Source organism: Electrona antarctica (assembly GCF_951216825.1).
Source record: "Electrona antarctica genome assembly, contig: SUPER_24_unloc_1, whole genome shotgun sequence".
Classification (NCBI taxonomy): domain Eukaryota; kingdom Metazoa; phylum Chordata; class Actinopteri; order Myctophiformes; family Myctophidae; genus Electrona; species Electrona antarctica.
Genome location: NW_027638775.1, coordinates 622119 through 640538, shown reverse-complemented (window position 1 = coordinate 640538; position 18420 = coordinate 622119). Strand labels below are relative to the sequence as shown.

General features: G+C 42.2%; 1 protein-coding gene across 1 annotated transcript; it reads left to right on the top strand.

Moving 5' to 3' along the window:
• The first annotated feature begins 12428 nt into the window (after positions 1–12428).
• On the top strand, positions 12429–15253 carry LOC306917694 (uncharacterized protein). The gene is made up of 3 exons (XM_079530603.1): positions 12429–12505; positions 13032–13434; positions 14806–15253. The coding sequence occupies exons 2-3, from the start codon at positions 13186–13188 to the stop codon at positions 14938–14940; spliced, it is 384 nt and encodes a 127-aa protein (XP_079386729.1). The 5' UTR covers positions 12429–12505; positions 13032–13185; the 3' UTR covers positions 14941–15253.
• The last annotated feature ends 3167 nt before the right edge of the window (positions 15254–18420 follow it).

Genomic DNA, 18420 nt, shown 5'->3' with positions numbered 1-18420 from the left:
TATAACGTCCCTCTCCATTGGCCAGCAGCGGGGGCGAGTCATCTACCCCTTCTATAACGTCACTCTCCATTGGCCAGCAGCGGGGACGTGTCATCTAGCCTTTCTCATATATATCTATGATAATGACTACCTCTCATTCAGCTCGTCTCACATCTTCTATGAGAGTGCTGTAATGTAAACAAACAACGGCCACACTATTTACAGCACAGTCAGTTCACCGTCACATTTCAATGTTCAATTTTTCAATCTGTTGATACCTCTTACAGCCACTACTCTGCACTACAAGATTCAAACCTTTTATAGAGTCTCTTTGTATTATTTTTTCCTAGACTTTCTGCACCTCCCTGTGTGTAAAGTGGAGGCTCCACCTGAAGAGGAGAGGAGCTCCAGTCTGGCCCAGGAGGAACCACAACCTCCACACATTAAAGAAGAACAGGAGGAGCTACTTCAAAGACCAGAAGAGGCTGGTGGGTCAACATTGACATTACTAGCAGTGAAAAGTGAAGATGATGATGATGATAACAGAGAGACAGAGCCTGTAGCCGGCACCTCAACTGAACACATGAAAACACAAGCTGATGTAGAGGACTGTGGAACATCACAACCAACTAGTGATGAGCAGCTCCTCTCTTCACACTGTTCTGAATCTGACACTGAAGACAGTGATGAGTTGGAGGAGACTAGGACAGATCAGTCAGCTTTAAACACACTGAAATCACAAAACACACAAAATGTGGGAGGACAGCGCAAGCTGTCCCAGGACCTGAAATCATCAAAACAACCTGACTCCATGAGGAGTCACACAGGGAAGAAACCTTTTAGTTGTACAGAGTGTGGAAAAATGTTTAATCAGAAGGGTGTCCTAAATAGACACACAATAATTCACACAGGGAAGAAACCTTTTAGCTGTACAGAGTGTGGCAAAATGTTTAATCTAAAGGGACATCTAAACAGACACATGATGATTCATACAGGCGAAAAACCATTTTTGTGTACAGTATGTGGTAAAGGCTTTACTGTGACGGGTAATCTAAAAACACACATGATGACTCATACGGGTGAAAAACCCTATACTTGTACAGTATGTGGTACAGGCTTTACTCGGACGGGTAATCTAAAATCACACATGATCACACATCACACACATCATACGGGTGAAAAGCCCTTCTCTTGTACAGTATGTGGTAAAGGCTTTACTGAGAAGCGTAGTCTAAAAGTACACATGAGGACTCATACAGGCAAAAGCCTTTAGTGTAAGACATATGTGACCAGATTTGACTGAGAGACTGCCATCGCGCAAATTCCAACTTTTCACCAGAGGAGTTTTTTCTTTTCTTTTTTTTCCAAAAATGAGTTAATAGCACAGGCAGACTCTTCACATAATAGAGCATGTCTGAAATAAGTGTCAGAGCTGAAATGTAAATATGAAATAAATGCTTAAACATGTAGCTAGGTGTAATGTTAGAGACCACAGAAGTGAACCTTTCAAGCCTGTTTTCACAATTTATTGTTTTCTGCAAGACATTACTCTATAAGCCATATCTCCAAAACTGGTGGGTCAAACTGAACAACCAATATGTCAATTTGATATGATTCCCTGCTTTAATATGACATGAAAAAACGAAAATTCAAAAAAATCCAATGGCAGTCCCTCAGTCAAATTTAGTCACATATGATCAGGCAGTCTAATCTAGGATGACAATGATTCAAAAGCAGAGGAATTATTATGTTCATTGATATGCAGTAAATTATGGTGCAGTAAAGTGCTGACAAGCTGCTGGGTTTGTGTAGCTGTTCACTGTGTGTTGACATGTGTGTTCTTTACATTGTTACATTATCATAGTACATAATATGGTCGATTCCAGAGACGGTTGAGTTAGTTTTTTTTATTATTGATTGTTTATAGTCTACAGAGATTAGTGTCTTTATTGAGGTGTTTTTTTTCGGAACTTAAAGGGACACAGAAATATATGTTAATGACGTTTAGAAGATTTAGAACACTTTCCTGGGGGTCTTTATGTGTGTAATATGTGGGTTTAGATATTTTAGATTTTATCAGTGAGCCCAGTGCCCAGTGAGGCCATCGACACTGGGCTCACTTACTTCCTGGACTACATGTTGTCTCAGTAAGACAGCCCTCCCCCTATCCACAAGGAGGAGCAGTGCACCAAAGCATTATAGGAATTGTAGTCCAGGAAGGAAGCGAGCCCGGTGTCGATGACATCAGAGACACTGGGCTCACTGCTAAAATCTAAAATATATAAAACCACATATTACACACATAATGACCCCCAGGAAAGTGTTCTAAATCTTCTAAACGTCATTAACATTTATTTATTTTTGCAAAAAGGGTGAAGTGTCCCTTTAAAGAAACCCTTTTATACCTGGGTTAGGGTGATGGAAATATTGATAATGTGTTTGTTTTCTTGGTTTAATAAAGGTTTCAACACTACAGGTCCTCTATGTGTGCTTTTTATCATTACAGAAATGTTATCAAAGATGTGTTGTATTTACCCCATAACTACTGTGAACAATACATCCTATATCTACATCTGAGTGTGCCTATTTCTGTCCTACACAAACATTAAATTCCCATTGACAATGAATGGATAATTTTACGTCATAGTGTCTGAGCAAATAGGCATAGTGTCTATTTTTAAGCATGATGATGTACGGTGATTAGAGTGCCTTTCACTTCACATGGGTGTGATTTTTTTCATGGTGCAACCACTCCAAGGAACAGCAATGTCCCTATGTCCTAACCTGAGACTATGTCCTAACCTATTTCTCGACCGTTTCGGACGCGGGGCAGCTCACCGGAACCGGGCTGGCAACCTGGGCGCGTTCCTGTGGGTCTGGAAGTTCCGGGGGGACCCCCACACGGAGTTGCACCACTCAGTTCACACGGGTGTGATTTTTTATGTACATATATTATGCTTGGTTGATTTGATTTGATTTTTATTTGGATCTCTTTTAGCCTTTCGGCTAATCTTCCAAGAGTCCAGAAATAAATAAATACATTACAGAATACATTATATTACATTACAGAATACATTATATTACATTACAAAATAGTACATTGCATTTCAAAAATACATTTCAGATACCTAATCCTCAACTCATACAACCGCACACACTCACGCACACACAGGCACAGAATATGCCTGCCCACAGACAGATACAGTTCATTCACCTATCTATAGTGGACTATGCATGGCAGGGTCGTCCTCTTCCCTGAGCCAGCTGAAAACCTGACCGCATACCAACACAGAAACTAGAACTAAAAAAACAAAGCTAAACAGAAATCACAACATAATAGTGAATCAATAAAAGCAATCCCAGCTATAATGATGAGTTCCATAATTTAACTGCCCTAAAAATAAAAGCTCGGCTTCCCATACTTCCCATACTTATTTTTGGTAGAACATAAATATCTTTGTGTGTTGATCTTGTGTTGACCTGATGTTTCTCGCGAACTAATGTTAATTTATTCTTTATGTTTACTGGTTTATTATATGTTTTTATTTTAGAAATCAATGCAAGAGACTGTTTTCTTATGCATTCAAGTGCTGTGGGCCATCCCATTCTGTTATGCAGTTAACCCGTGTCTGCACAAGAGACGGTCACGGCCACACAGCCAACTCAAGGTACGACCACGGAGCCGACTTGGGGACCCAACGCAGCTCCTCCAAGGAAAACAAACAAATGAACGGAGCTGAACATGAATCCCCCCCACCGCCCACCCCTTTTTTTCCCTCACTGTATATGTTTCTTTTCCCTTTTTACCTCCATTATGATGAATTCCTGTTCTGTTCTTTGTCTATATAGAAGTGTCTATTTGTACGTCTCTAAATGCTTTTGATGAATTGAACATGGTGGACCCTATTGGAAACAAGTGTAATGCTTAATTGGGTCGTCCACTCACAGTTAACAGCCTTTGTATTGAGTTTGTGCTTGAAATGTACTGTAATTCTGCAAACTGTTAATAAATATTTCAATCAATCAATCAGTCTGTTTCATACCCACATTCTAGCTGCCTTGTTTAGTGTGATCTGCCTTCTCATATCGGTCTGAGCTGCGTTGCCCCATACTGCACAGCAATAGTTTACATGACTATAAATCAGATTACGGGATATTAGCCTCAACGTCTCTTCAGATAGAAGCCCTGCAATTCGCCCCAACCATTCCTGCCATTTGCATTACCTTTTTAGAGATATCTGTGGTATGAGCTGTCCATGATAAATTATTTTGTATTTTAATTCCTAGTAGTTTGACTTCTGTGACCTAATTTATCTGTACCCCTCCATAAGATAAGTTCCATGGCCCTAACACATTTCTTTTTCTGTTGGTGCATATGACCATATTCTTAGTTTTATCAGTGTTCAGTACTCATTTGTTATTCTCAACCCATTTAACAACGTGTTTAAAATCATTTGCCAGGTGCTCGTGCAACTGAGTTTGTGATTCAGCTACTGCAGTGATGGTTGTGTCATCAGCGAACATGTGTGCATTTGAGTTGGTTAGTACTAATGGAAGATCATTTGAGTTGGTTAGTACTAATATGAGTGTCGAGGGATGCTGCCTTACAAGTTGCGTTGGTTTCACCTGGTGGCGGAGCTAAGGGCGTGTTTGGACGGATTATACTAATAGTCAACAGATCTCCTAGGACGTGATCGGACGCACCCATAGGGGCGACTCACACGGTCGCAACAGATTGATGTATGCTTGTTGTATGAGATGTATAGCTGATGCAAGCTCGCAATGCATTTCCAATGGGAGTCACATGGTTTGACACAACATTTGTGTTGTATGAAAGGGAGGGGGGCAGTCGAAACACAGCTGAAAGCCATACAACAGCTTGTAGTCCAAAATGTTGTATCAAACCATGTGACTTCCATTGGAAATGCATTGGGGCGGCCATGACACTTACATCTTGCTTACATCTAGCATGCATCAATGTTGTATGCTAGATCAAAAGGTGTGAGTGAGGCCTTAGTGTTATAATGCGATCCAGCATCGCAAATGTTATATTTACCAGTTCTTGGCGACGGGCGTCTCTGTCACAGGGCAGCGCTTTAGTTCCGTGTTGTGTCGTCATTCAATATTTTCCCTCCGTCCATATCTTTAGCGACGATCTTTAGCAGCGTTTTACTCAGAATTGAAGCTCAGATTGAGGTGATCATACAAAACATCCATGTTTTAGGAGCTCAATAAAAAATTCCCAGCGACCTCGCGATGCCGTTTTAGCGCTTCTGTCAAGTCTTTAGAGAGTGCCCCAGAAACGATAGATTATTACTTCCGGTTCACAGGTTTTTATTTTTTACCTTAAACGTTGGCGGGGAATAATGTAAACATTCTAGGACAAATAATAAGGGCCTATCTCGGCCTCGCCTTGCCCCACCCCCCTCCGCCCCACCCCCTCCTGGTGCTGCCGCCATCTTGGTAGCCCAGTGGGAGCGGGGTAGTTTTTTGAAAACATCAATCTCAGTGAAACCAGCTCAGTGGCCTTGTGGTTAGAGTGTCCGCCCTGAAACTGGGAGGTCGGGGTTCGATCCCCGGCTGGGTCATACCAAAGACTGTAAAAATGGGACCCAATGCCTCCCTGCTTGACACTCAGCATCAAAGGGTTGGATTGGGGGTCAAATCTACTAATCAAATGATTCCTGAGCGCGGCGCACGCTGCGGCTCACTGCTCCAAGAGATGGGTCAAATTTGGAGAACAAATTTCACTGCGGTAACGTGTGTGACAAAAAACTTATGACTTTGACTTTGACTTTGTCATAAGTCCAAAAACTGTTACTTTTAAGGATAAAAAAAGCTGATATTTATGTACTCAATCTGCTACTCGTGCCATTTTTTTAATTGCCATTTGAATTGTTGAGCTTGTGGATCTGCTACTTTCGACACTTTTGTGTGGGGGGGGGGATAATTAAGAGTCTTCTGCCTGACAGTGAAGAAATATAAAATGTGTCACTCAAACGTCACTTTATAGATCAAAAGCTGTTATGCATCACAGTGTGTGTGTGTGTGTGTGTGTGTGTGTGTGTGCGTGTGCGTGTGCGCGTGCGCGTGCGCGTGCACACCCACACCCACACCCACACATTCTTCAGATGTGTGTGGGGTGTTTGCTTCTCTGGAGTTTTTCTGTGAGCCAGCATCGCCCATGAAGGTCATATCATGAGTATAGTTTTTCTGTGAGCCAGCATCGCCCATGAAGGTCATATCATGAGTATAGTTTTTCTGTGAGCCAGCGTCGCCCATGAAGGTCATATCATGAGTATAGTTTTTCTGTGAGCCAGCGTCGCCCATGAAGGTCATATCATGAGTATAGTTTTTCTGTGAGCCAGCGTCGCCCATGAAGGTCATATCATGAGTATAGTTTTTCTGTGAGCCAGCGTCGCCCATGAAGGTCATATCATGAGTATAGTTTTTCTGTGAGCCAGCGTCGCCCATGAAGGTCATATCATGAGTATAGTTTTTCTGTGAGCCAGCGTCGCCCATGAAGGTCATATCATGAGTATAGTTTTTCTGTGAGCCAGCATCGACCATGAAGGTCATATCATGAGTATAGTTTTTCTGTGAGCCAGCATCGCCCATGAAGGTCATATCATGAGTATAGTTTTTCTGTGAGCCAGCATCGCCCATGAAGGTCATATCATGAGTATAGTTTTTCTGTGAGCCAGCATCGCCCATGAAGGTCATATCATGAGTATAGTTTTTCTGTGAGCCAGCATCGCCCATGAAGGTCATATCATGAGTATAGTTTTTCTGTGAGCCAGCATCGCCCATGAAGGTCATATCATGAGTATAGTTTTTCTGTGAGCCAGCATCGCCCATGAAGGTCATATCATGAGTATAGTTTTTCTGTGAGCCAGCATCGCCCATGAAGGTCATATCATGAGTATAGTCGCCGGAGGACAAATAGAGGAGTTCTTTAGTACTCTGTAAGAAAAATAATAATCTGGAGTCTTAAGACCTGACATAGGTTCTGCAAATGCCTTCCAGACCAGCAGTTCTCACACTTTCAAGATTTTTGAGTGGTGCAACCACTCCAAGGAACAGCAATGTCCGTGTCCGTGTGACACCTATGTGACTCGTGTTAACCTATGTTTGTGTGTGACTCATGTGTGACTCATGAGTACCAGTAGGGGCGCTGTCGTGCCAGAAACAGAGAGAGAGAAATAGTGCTGCACTGTTGCCTGCTAATGAGAGCAAGAGAGAGAGAGGGGGGGGGGGGGGTAAGGGGGGGAGTTGCACCACTCAGTTCACACGGGTGTGATTTTTCAGAAACGTTCCAAAATAGCGGCTGTACTAGCTGAGCTTGTATAGCTCCTATTTTTTTAGTTGTGCAACCACTCCAAGGAACAGCAATGTCCATCCTCACCTGTGACTATGTTTAGAGTACCAGTAGGGGCAAAAGTGGCGCTGTTGTGCCAGAAACAGAGAGAGAGAGATAGTGTTGCACTGGTGCCTGCTAATTACAGAGAGAGAGAGAGAGAGAGAGAGAGAGAGAGAGAGAGAAAGAGAGAGGCGAGGGGAGAGGGGAGTTGCACCACTCAGTTCAAACGGGTGTGATTTTTAAGTAGCAAATGCAAAAATGGGAAAATGGGACAGATGCTTTCCCTGTTTTATTGGGTTAAATGAGTCATCATGTTAATCTAGAAATTGAGAAGCCCTTTGCAAATCGAGGCATAAAAGTATCCTTTTGTTAATGTTACCGTTACCTGTTTAGTTTACTTTACTCTAGCTCTAAAAACACACAGCAGTGTCATCATTGTCGTTACTAATCAGATTAGTGTATAATCCAGTCACTCAGATACATTAGAAGAACATCTGAATGATATCAGCAAGATAGATTTGAAACGGATAGCGGATAGCCTTGAAATTATCGTCTGTTTCTGCACAAATTGGTTTTTTGTTTCACTTCCCCGGCCTTGTTTTTGTCACCTGTACATGTCCTATGAAAAGCTTGAATGGTAATGGCTCTCTCATAAACAATTTAGGCATCATGAATCATAGGTAAGCTAAGAACCTAACAGTGGAATATCTATATAATGAAACTATGCGTATACACTATAGAGCGCTATGTCTACATAACATGCTATCTAAATTACATAAATTGAGCCTATGCATACACCTGTAAGGTCGTCGAGGCTAGGGCAACTGCTACGGCACAGAGATAATAGCCCCGATACGTCCCATTTTAGGGTGTAAACATAACCCAGCCACTGTGTTGTCTACCACAGTGGTGGAAAATCGTAAACCACATCATGACGAGTATAAAATAGGGAAATATGGGGGTGCAAGTTCTTTGTGGTTTGTGCATTCACCAAGATGGTGCATCGGTCAGAAATGCAATGATGGACATAGACTTGACTTCCTTTTAATTCCAGTCTTTATAAACAGCAGTTCTGTAGTAACAAACAGAATACATCTATAGTTAGACACTCATGGTACTTTGCCAAAATGAACAAACAAATAATAAATACCACTCCATCACAATGAGTAGGCTATGCAAGCTATACTGGTAACAAATCACACCATATACTGTATGCTCAATATTAAACTGCATCTGTAGATATTAGTAGTGTTTCTTTTCACACTTTGAACAGAAGTTTATAGATAACATGCTTGCATCTCTTACACAACATGAATCACGCATTACGAGGCTTAAAACACAACAATAGTTACAATACATCAACATACATGCACTTACTTTTGTCATTGACTCATAAAACTTGTGAAAATATACTGGAACGTCAGACAATAGTAACTGCCTAAGGGTTCGATTCCTAAGATATCTGTTCCTAAGGTAACGGGTCGATTCCCAGCAAGGTTAGTCAAGAGAACCTCTTGTCTCTGCTGGCTAGCAGTAAGTTGTACCAGTAGTTGTGCGAGAGTGGAGGCAGTGTCCCCCTGTTTGGAGGGGGGACACTGCCTGGTCTTCGGGCTGGTCTTCATATCAGAAGTGGGTCCCTTGTTGGAAGAAGATGGGGTAGGTACTACGTGCTTGATTTTAAGGTCCTTGGGTTTCCTAGATGTGTCCATAGGGACTCCGCTTCGACCTGAGGTGGTGGGAAAATACTGTTAAGGTTTGATTTAGATACCTTAATCGAAGCTGGGGAGTCTGACAGGGGAAGATACCAAACGCAGGGAAAATACCGAGGGTCTGTCTTGATTAAATTAAAGTTTTGAACCAAGTCGTGAAGTTAAGGAGGATAGATTTAGAATTTAGGTTCCCTTCGCAAGTTTATTGTCCGATAAGGTGATTCTGGCTGGACTCAGCCTTATAAAGAAGGGAGAATGACGTAACGGTTAGTTTGATGTTACGTCATCCATAACACTATGACTGCTGGCCATGAAGCGGACAACCAAGACTGGCATGATCACCGCAAAGGACGAATTACAGACGGCAATTTTGGCTGTGTCCTCAAAGCCAAGCGACATTCTTGATCTGAAAGAAATAGAGATGGTGTACTGGCTTTGGAATCTTCTCTTTAGAATGAGTTGGCACGCAGGAAATTGAGGCCACCTATAGAGGGTATGCGCATGCATAAAGTGAATGGCAGATCGAGTGGCAAATCGAGTGGCAAAGTGAGTGACAAAGTGAATTTAATGTTGTTTAAAGTCATTTAATGGAATCAAATAGGACTTTTCTGTTTGGATGTATGGGCTGTCAAGGCCAGAAAGTAGTGTTTTGCCACTCAGTAGGCATTCCCGCATAACTTCCGGGTATGATGATGATGTCACGCGCACACCCTCTATAAGTCAGAAGAATGGAGCCGTCATGAACAATACGCAAAAAGGCCAGCTGGCTACAAGGTAATTTTCTGATGTGCATTATTAAACATTCAGAGGCTGCATAATTCTTTTTTAGACAGATGTGCTGGCACTGGTGGATGCCTTTTGAGGACCTGAGAAATCCCTTCATGGAGGAGAGTGGGGCTCTCAATGATCATGCCTCCAGATGTGGTAGATCAGGGATGCCCATTACGTCGATCGCAAGCGCTGCGCAGGTAGACCGCCTGCCACTAGCTCCAATGGAAAAAGGAGAAAAAGAACAAAAAAACATACACAATGCAGTGCCTTGTTTTCAATGCACTGCATTGTGTTTTTTAAACAAATTAAAAGGATATCAATCATATATCAAGATCAAGTCTGCATGGTCTGTTGTGTTGTTAACAATTAAACAAATCAAAAGGATATCAATCATATATCAAGATGCGTGCGGCAAAGAAGCCTAAAACATATCACTTCCATGCAGAGTGGGAAGAAGATTATGTTTTCACGATGTCGCATTCCACATACTCTGTTACCTGTTGTTTCATGGCTTATTGGTGGTGTGCTCTTTAAACGAGATAAGGGTTTAGTATTCCTATAAATAAAGAATGTCAATCATCAATCACCATCCATGTATTCAGTAACATTGTTTAACATTCATGTTATTCCTGAAGCTAGTGGAAGGCAGTCCATTCATTCATCCTTACATCATGTATTCAGTAACAGTTACACACCTCCTCCACCAGGTGGCAGCATAGAGGCAGCGGCGCATGCTCGGTGTGACAGTGTCACACATCGACTTCCGGTTCGTCGGTTGAACCGGAAGTCGATGCGTGTTGTGTGTTTTCTTTTCAGTTTTCAGCGTAATGGCGGAATCGGAGAGAAGCTCTTTGTTGATCCTCATCTAGAGAAAAGAGACATTTTCCACATTCTATAAGTTGTAAGTATATTTAACAACGTAACGTTTATCACCCTGAGCTGGAATCGACCCCCGATCTCCAACTCTCTGGAGCAGCCACGCCAGGAGAGCTAGCTCAAGGTACGGCCGAGTCTTAACAACTGAAGCCATCTCGGTCTCGGGACTCCAGCGGTGTTTCCTCCTTCATTCAGCCCAGCTTCGAGTTCCATTTGTCGGCGTTGAAGCCAAGGAAACAGGGGTAGTATAGTCTCTTACACACTATTGCCTATAAGTTATAAGTATATTTAACACACATTCTATATTACAGTAGGAACAGAAACATTTACACATTATATAGCCTATGTTTATATTACATTAAGTCGGTGATGTATTCCTGTTCTGTCCTTTGTCTATATAGAAGTGTCTATTTGTACGTCTCTAAATGTTTTTGATGAATTGAACATTGTGGACCCTATTGGAAACAAGTGTAATGCTTAATTGGGTCGTCCACTCACAGTTAACAGCCTTTGTATTGAGTTTGTGCTTGAAATGTACTGTAATTCTGCAAACTGTTAATACATTTTTCAATCAATCAATCAATTCTTCGGTGTCACTGAAACGTGACGACCCGAAATCATCTCTTGGCACTCCAGCAGTGTATCCTCACTCATTCAGCCCAGCATCGAGTTCAATTTGTCGGCGTTGAAGCCAAGGAAACAGCGGTAGTTTCGAAGAGAGTCTATTTGGTGTAAATGTCTCCTAAAGGAGGTAAAACGAGTCAAATGGAGTCTGTACGGCTGAAGATGCATGAACACATGACGTCAGTGGTGGGAGAGGACATATTGTGTGTTTTCGACAAACAGCAGCGTGGTCCTGATGTTTGTTGTGTGAAGCTTGATGATCATGTCAGAGTGTTTGTATTGGAGCGCCTCCGTGTGGCCGCGGTGTGGATGTGCAGCCTCTTCCAGAGAGAGATGGAGACACTAGAGATTCTGCTGGAGAAACAAAACAAACTGCTGGACATTGAGTGTTAGACACAACACTAAACTACACACTGCAGGTACACACACACACCAAACTACACACTGCAGTTACACACACATACACACACACCAAACTACACACTGCAGGTACAATTTATAATTTGTACCGGGAAAAAAATACCTCCACTGCGCCTTCTACCGATATTGCCCATAGAATAAGGGCCTTTCTCGGCCCCACCCTTCTCCCATGTGTTTAGTTTCCAAGATGGCCACAGCACCAGGAGGGGGTGGGGCGGAGGTGAGTGGGCGGGGTCAACATATGCCCTTTCTGGGCTGCATTCAAGACACTTGCCTTGTGTCTGAACACAGCTTTGATGGATGTGTTCTGCCCCCCTCCTCCCCTGCGGCCATCTTGGATCCTAAACACAATATAAACAAATGGGAGGGGTGGGGCAGAGAAAGGACCTTATTGCCTCATAGAGAATAGTTGTTCAGCACCAAAACAAGTGCGGACACACACACACAGGCTTGTCTATTCCAGGAGCCTCTACTTGTGTTTTTTAAACAATGTCATCCTGACATGATAAAAAAGCATTTGAGTTGTTGAGCTGATGCTAACCTATTCTCTCCTCCCTGTCTGTGTGTAAAGAGGTTTCATCTGAATATGAGAAGTGGAGATCCAGTCTGGTCCAGGAGGAACCACAACCTTCACAACATCAGAGGACATCCAGTCTGGTCCAGGAGGAACCACAACCTCCACACATTAAAGACGAACAGGAGGAGGAGGCTGATGTGTCATCATTGACCTTACTAGACTGGGAGATGAGCTGTGACACTCTCGCAGGTATTATAAAATCAAATATCACTTTATCGATTCTAATCTAACAAGCGACATGTTATGACCTGCTACTTTCTGGCGAGTTCCTACGGCACCGCAGTCGTGCATTAATGACGATAAAGAACACCCTCTCGTGTAATATTGCTTAATTCAGCCATTGCTCACGCCTGCTGTCAGCTGGTAATGTGTCAAAATCAAATGACTGACAGCTGTCACACAGTTTGGTACAGACTCAGAGCACCCTGCCACCGCTGTGTTCAAAATGCACACTTGCGTATGTGGCAGCTCTGCCCACAGAGGTTGTCGTATTAAAAAATATAGGGGTGTTTATTTCAATGACTGTCAAGGGTTCCAGCCTCCAGGAAGACACCCTAAATACAAAGGGAATACACCATTGCACATACGAAACACACCAGGGGGTCTAATGAAGTACTGTCACCTCATAGACACGTGAAAAACTGGGGGAAAAATATATAAAACAAATATTGTGGCACTCCATCTTTAAAGTATTTATTGTATTCCTTCATTTTAGAGCAGTGTGGAGTCCAGTCTGCAGGTGAAGATCAGTTCTCCAGCCACGACTGGTTCTATTAAACAGGAACCTGAAGACCACCTTGAACAGGAACCTGAAGACCACCTTAAACAGGAACCTGAAGACCACCTTAAACAGGAACCTGAAGACCACCATGAACATGAACCTGAAGACCACCTTAAACAGGAACCTGAAGACCACCTTGAACATGAACCTGAAGACCACCTTGAACAGGAACCTGAAGACCACCTTGAACAGGAACCTGAAGACCACCTTAAACAGGAACCTGAATACCACCTTAAACAGGAACCTGAAGACCACCTTAAACAGGAACCTGAAGACCACCTTAAACAGGAACCTGAAGACTACCTTAAACATGAACCTGAAGACCACATGGATCCCAGTAAGTTTAAAGCAATCTGTCTTTATTTATTTTATTGGTGAAAGTGGGTCGGTACTGAGGGTGTAAAGATGTCTTTATTTATTTTATTGGTGAAAGTGGGTCGGTACTGAGGGTGTAAAGATGTCTATTTATTTGATTGGTGACAGTGGGTCGGTACTGAAGGTGTAAATATATGAACCAATATGAATCGGTTATCGACTTAAGCATTAACAATGTGACTACATCGATGCATTGACCTAAATGTATTCTGAATGGGACGATGGTTTGGTTGTAAATGTATTAATGCGTTCACTGAAGCTTTGCAGTTAATTCTACTTCAGTATACTATTAACTATCCCCGGCCGGGTCATACCAAAGACTATATAAATGGGACCCAGTGCCTCCCTGCTTGGCACTCAGCATCAAGGGTTGGATTTGGGGTAAGTCCCTGCGATATACTAGCGTCATGTCTAGGGGGTGTACTTGTACATCAAGCTGCCTCACGCTACAGAAACAGGAGATAGGCTCCTGCCCATGGGCCTCATGGCTCGGCAAGGCTTACTATTAACTTTTACTACTACTTTTACTTTCTAAATAATAATGACCATAGACATAAAGGCTAGATGGAATAAATATTAATGACCATAGACGTATAATAATAATATCTCAAACTTATATAGCGCTTTTCTGAGTAAACAAAGATGCTTTACATGGGGGGCAGGGGTAACAACAAAAATAAAAACAACTTTATTAGGAAAAAGAAATAAACACTAAGAGCTAAAAAACATTAAAAACAGTGAAAATGGTTAGCTGGGTAAAGCAATTTGCACCACCAAGGGCAAGGTGGAGCCTGCGGAACCGTTGCGGCTCGAGAATCCACCATTCCTGAATAAAGTGCCTGGTGCTGGGAGTCTGGTGCAACGCACAGGGCCTGACCTGGTGAGAGCAGGAGTGGACCTGGTGAGACGTAGGAGGGGCCCGGACAGGAGTCAACCCACAGAGCCTAGTCCTTCCACGCGCCAGAATGGTACCTCCCAGTCCCGGCAGAGTAGTTCAGGAGGAACGGATTGTGTGGCCCTGTTTTTTCCCTAATGGGACTGATCGAGGGTAGCTACTGGGACGTAAGTCGGGACTTGATCACCCCGGCTGGGTCACCTGAGTGAGGGGTATGATGTTGGGAGACCCGAAACCCTGATGACCTCTGATGACCTCTCATTCAGCTCGTCTATGAGAGTGCTGCAATGTAAACAAACAACGGCCACACTATTTACAGCAGTTCACCGTCACATTTCAATGTTCAATTTTTCAATCTGTTAATACCTCTTACAGCCACTACTCTGCACTACAAGATTCAAACCTTTTATAGAGTATCTTTGTATTATTTTTTCCTAGACTTTCTGCACCTCCCTGTGTGTAAAGAGGAGGCTCCACCTGAAGAGGAGAGGAGCTCCAGTCTGGCCCAGGAGGAACCACAACCTCCACACATTAAAGAAGAACAGGAGGAGCTACTTCAAAGACCAACATTGACATTACTAGCAGTGAAAAGTGAAGATGATGATGATGATGCAAACAGAGAGACAGAGCCTGTAGCCGGCACCTCAACTGAACACATGAAAACACAAGCTGATGTAGAGGACTGTGGAACATCACAACCAACTAGTGATGAGCAGCTCCTCTCTTCACACTGTTCTGAATCTGACACTGAAGACAGTGATGAGTTGGAGGAGACTAGGACAGATCAGTCAGCTTTAAACACACTGAAATCACAAAACACACAAAATGTGGGAGGACAGCGCAAGCTGTCCCAGGACCTGAAATCATCAAAACAACCTGACTCCATGAGGAGTCACACAGGGAAGAAACCTTTTAGTTGTACAGAGTGTGAAAAGCCCTTATCTTGTACAGTATGTGGTATTAAAGGCTTTACTAAGACGGGTCATCTAAAATTACACATGAGGACTCATACAGTCAAAAAGCCATTTCCTTGTACAGTATGTGGTAAAGGCTTTACTATGACGAGTCATCTAAAAACACACATGATGACTCATACAGGTGAAAAGCCCTTCTCTTGTACAGTATGTGGTAAAGGCTTTACTATGAAGGGTAGTCTAAAAGTACACATGAGGACTCATACAGGCGAAAAACCCTATACTTGTACAGTTTGTGGTAAAGGCTTTACTCAGACATGTGATCTAAAAACACACATGATGACTCATACGGGTGAAAGACCCTATACTTGTACAGTATGTGGTAAATGCTATACTAAGACGGGTCATCTAAAATCACACATGATGTCTCATACGGGTGAAAAGCCATTTCCTTGTACAGTATGTGGTAAATGCTTTACTAGGACGGGTCATCTAAAATCACACATGATGACTCATACGGGTGAAAAGCCTGTAAGACATATGTTACCAGATTTGACTGAGAGACTGCCATCGCGCACATTCCAGCTTTTCACCAGAGGAGATTTTGTTTTAATAGCACAGGCAGACTCTTCACATAATAGAGCATGTCTGAAATAAGTGTCAGAGCTGAAATCGACATGTAAATATGAAATAAATGCTTAAACATGTAGCTAGGTGTAATGTTAGAGACCACAGAAGTGAACCTTTCAAGCCTGTTTTCACAACTTATTGTTTTCTGTAAGACATTACTCTATAAGCCATATCTCCAAAACTGGTGGGTCAAACAACCAATATGTCAATTTGATATGATTCCCTGCTTTAATATGACATGAAAAAACGAAAATTCAAAAAAATCCAATGGAAGTCCCTCAGTCAAATTTAGTCACATATGATCAGGCAGTCTAATCTAGGATGACAATGATTCAAAAGCAGAGGAATTACATAATCTGACAAACATGACTGAATAAAACACACGTTAATAGTTTCTTGTGATGTATTTTTGTTTTATCTTGTGTATGGATCTTATTTTCTATTCAACATTGTGGAATGTCATGTTTTCTCTTGCATTATTCCCTCCAGCTCATAGGTTACTGGTAGTACAATATGAGCATCAGTGTGTGTGTGTCCACATTGGTCAGGATTTTAACAAGTCATATTCATTAATATTTATGCAATAATTATTATGTTCATTGATATGCAGTAAATTATGGTGCAGTAAAGTGCTGACAAGCTGCTGGGTTTGTGTAGCTGTTCACTGTGTGTTGACATGTGTGTTCTTTGCATTGTTACATTATCATAGTACATAATATGGTCGATTCCAGAGATGGTTGAGTTAGTTTTTTTTTATTACTTTGATTGTTTATAGTCTACAGAGATTAGTGTCTTTATTGAGGTGTTTTTTTTCCCGGAACTTAAAGGGACACAGAAATATATGTTAATGACGTTTAGAAGATTTAGAACACTTTCCTGGGGGTCTTTATGTGTGTAATATGTGTGTTTAGATATTTTAGATTTTATCAGTGAGCCCATTGCCCAGTGAGGCCATCGACACTGGGCTCACTTACTTCCTGGACTACATGTTGTCTCAGTAAAACAGCCCTCCCCCTATCCACAAGGAGGAGCAGTGCACCAAAGCATTATAGGAATTGTAGTCCAGGAAGGAAGCGGTGTAGTCCAGTGTCGATGACATCAGAGACACTGGGCTCACTGCTAAAATCTAAAATATCTAAAACCACATATTACACACATAAAGACCCCCAGGAAAGTGTTCTAAATCTTCTAAACGTCATTAACATATTATTATTTTTTGCAAAAAGGGTGAAGTGTCCCTTTAAAGAAACCCTTTTATACTTGGGTTAGTGTGATGGAAATATTGATAATGTGTTTGTTTTCTTGGTTTAATAAAGGTTTCAACACTACAGGTCCTCTATGTGTGCTTTTTATCATTACAGAAATGTTATCAAAGATGTGTTGTATTTACCCCATAACTACTGTGAACAATACATCCTAATATATCTACTGAGTGTGCCTATTTTTGTCCTACACAAACATTAAATTCCCATTGACAATGAATGGATAATTTTACGTCATAGTGTCTGAGCAAATAGGCATAGTGTCTTTTTTTTTTTTATATATATATATTTTTATTGGGTTTAAAAAAAAAAAATCCCCTCCTATGTGGGGTCCTTGTTCATATACATATACATGTACATATACATTTGTGGTACATAGATATAGACACCCCTCATTTCCCTCCCATCCACCCCGTTGTACCCACCCACTCTTCCCCAATGCAGAGATAATGCTAGAAAAAGAAAAAAAAAGAACACACAAAAACAAAAAGGTGGATAAATTAGAAGAGAGAGGAGAAAGGAGGAAAAGAGGGGAGGGGGGACCACCTGTGTGTGCGCACATTCACCGGTTTACACGACGCACGTACAACGCATAGGCCTATGCATTCACCATTTTCTATTAGTTCAAATATCGCTCATCTCTGGGATTACCGTCAGGGTGTCTAAAATAGTGTCTATTTTTAAGCATGATGATGTACGGTGATTAGAGTGCCTTTCACTTCACATGGGTGTGATTTTTTTGAGTGGTGCAACCACTCCAAGGAACAGCAATGTCCCTATGTCCTAACCTGTGACTATGTCCTAACCTATTTCTCGACCGTTTCGGACGTGGGGCAGCTCACCGGTAACCTGACTCCGCCAGATGGGGCAGCAGAGAGTACACTGGGTTCCCCCCTCCTGCTCCCATCTGGGAACTCTCAGGCAGACTTGATGCCCGGGCACAAAACGGCCTGGCCAATCAGCAGCAGCTAGAGGCGGGATCAAGGCAGCACTGTGTATGGCTTGATTTCATAATGGTCAGCAAAATGATTGGCAATGTCTATTGGTTTTGTCTTGATCTTTCCATCAACCTCCACACTAACAGGATTTGTATTATTTGGTTGGTATCAAGGTCCAGTATATATAGCTATACCAAGCTCACGTGCATACGTCCCAACACAACCACAATATTTGCACGCTTTCCTTGCTGCTACGGACTTTCATCTCAGCCTCTTTGTAAAACATTGGAATTAAATACTGAAGTCGGG

Bases quoted from the DNA above. Each gene is read 5' to 3' on its own strand.
- LOC306917694 (XM_079530603.1), top strand. From the start codon at position 13,186: ATGAACATGAACCTGAAGACCACCTTAAACAGGAACCTGAAGACCACC. The intron at 13,435-14,805 runs GTAAGTTTAAAG...ATTTTTTCCTAG, and splicing joins TGAAGACCACATGGATCCCA to ACTTTCTGCACCTCCCTGTG.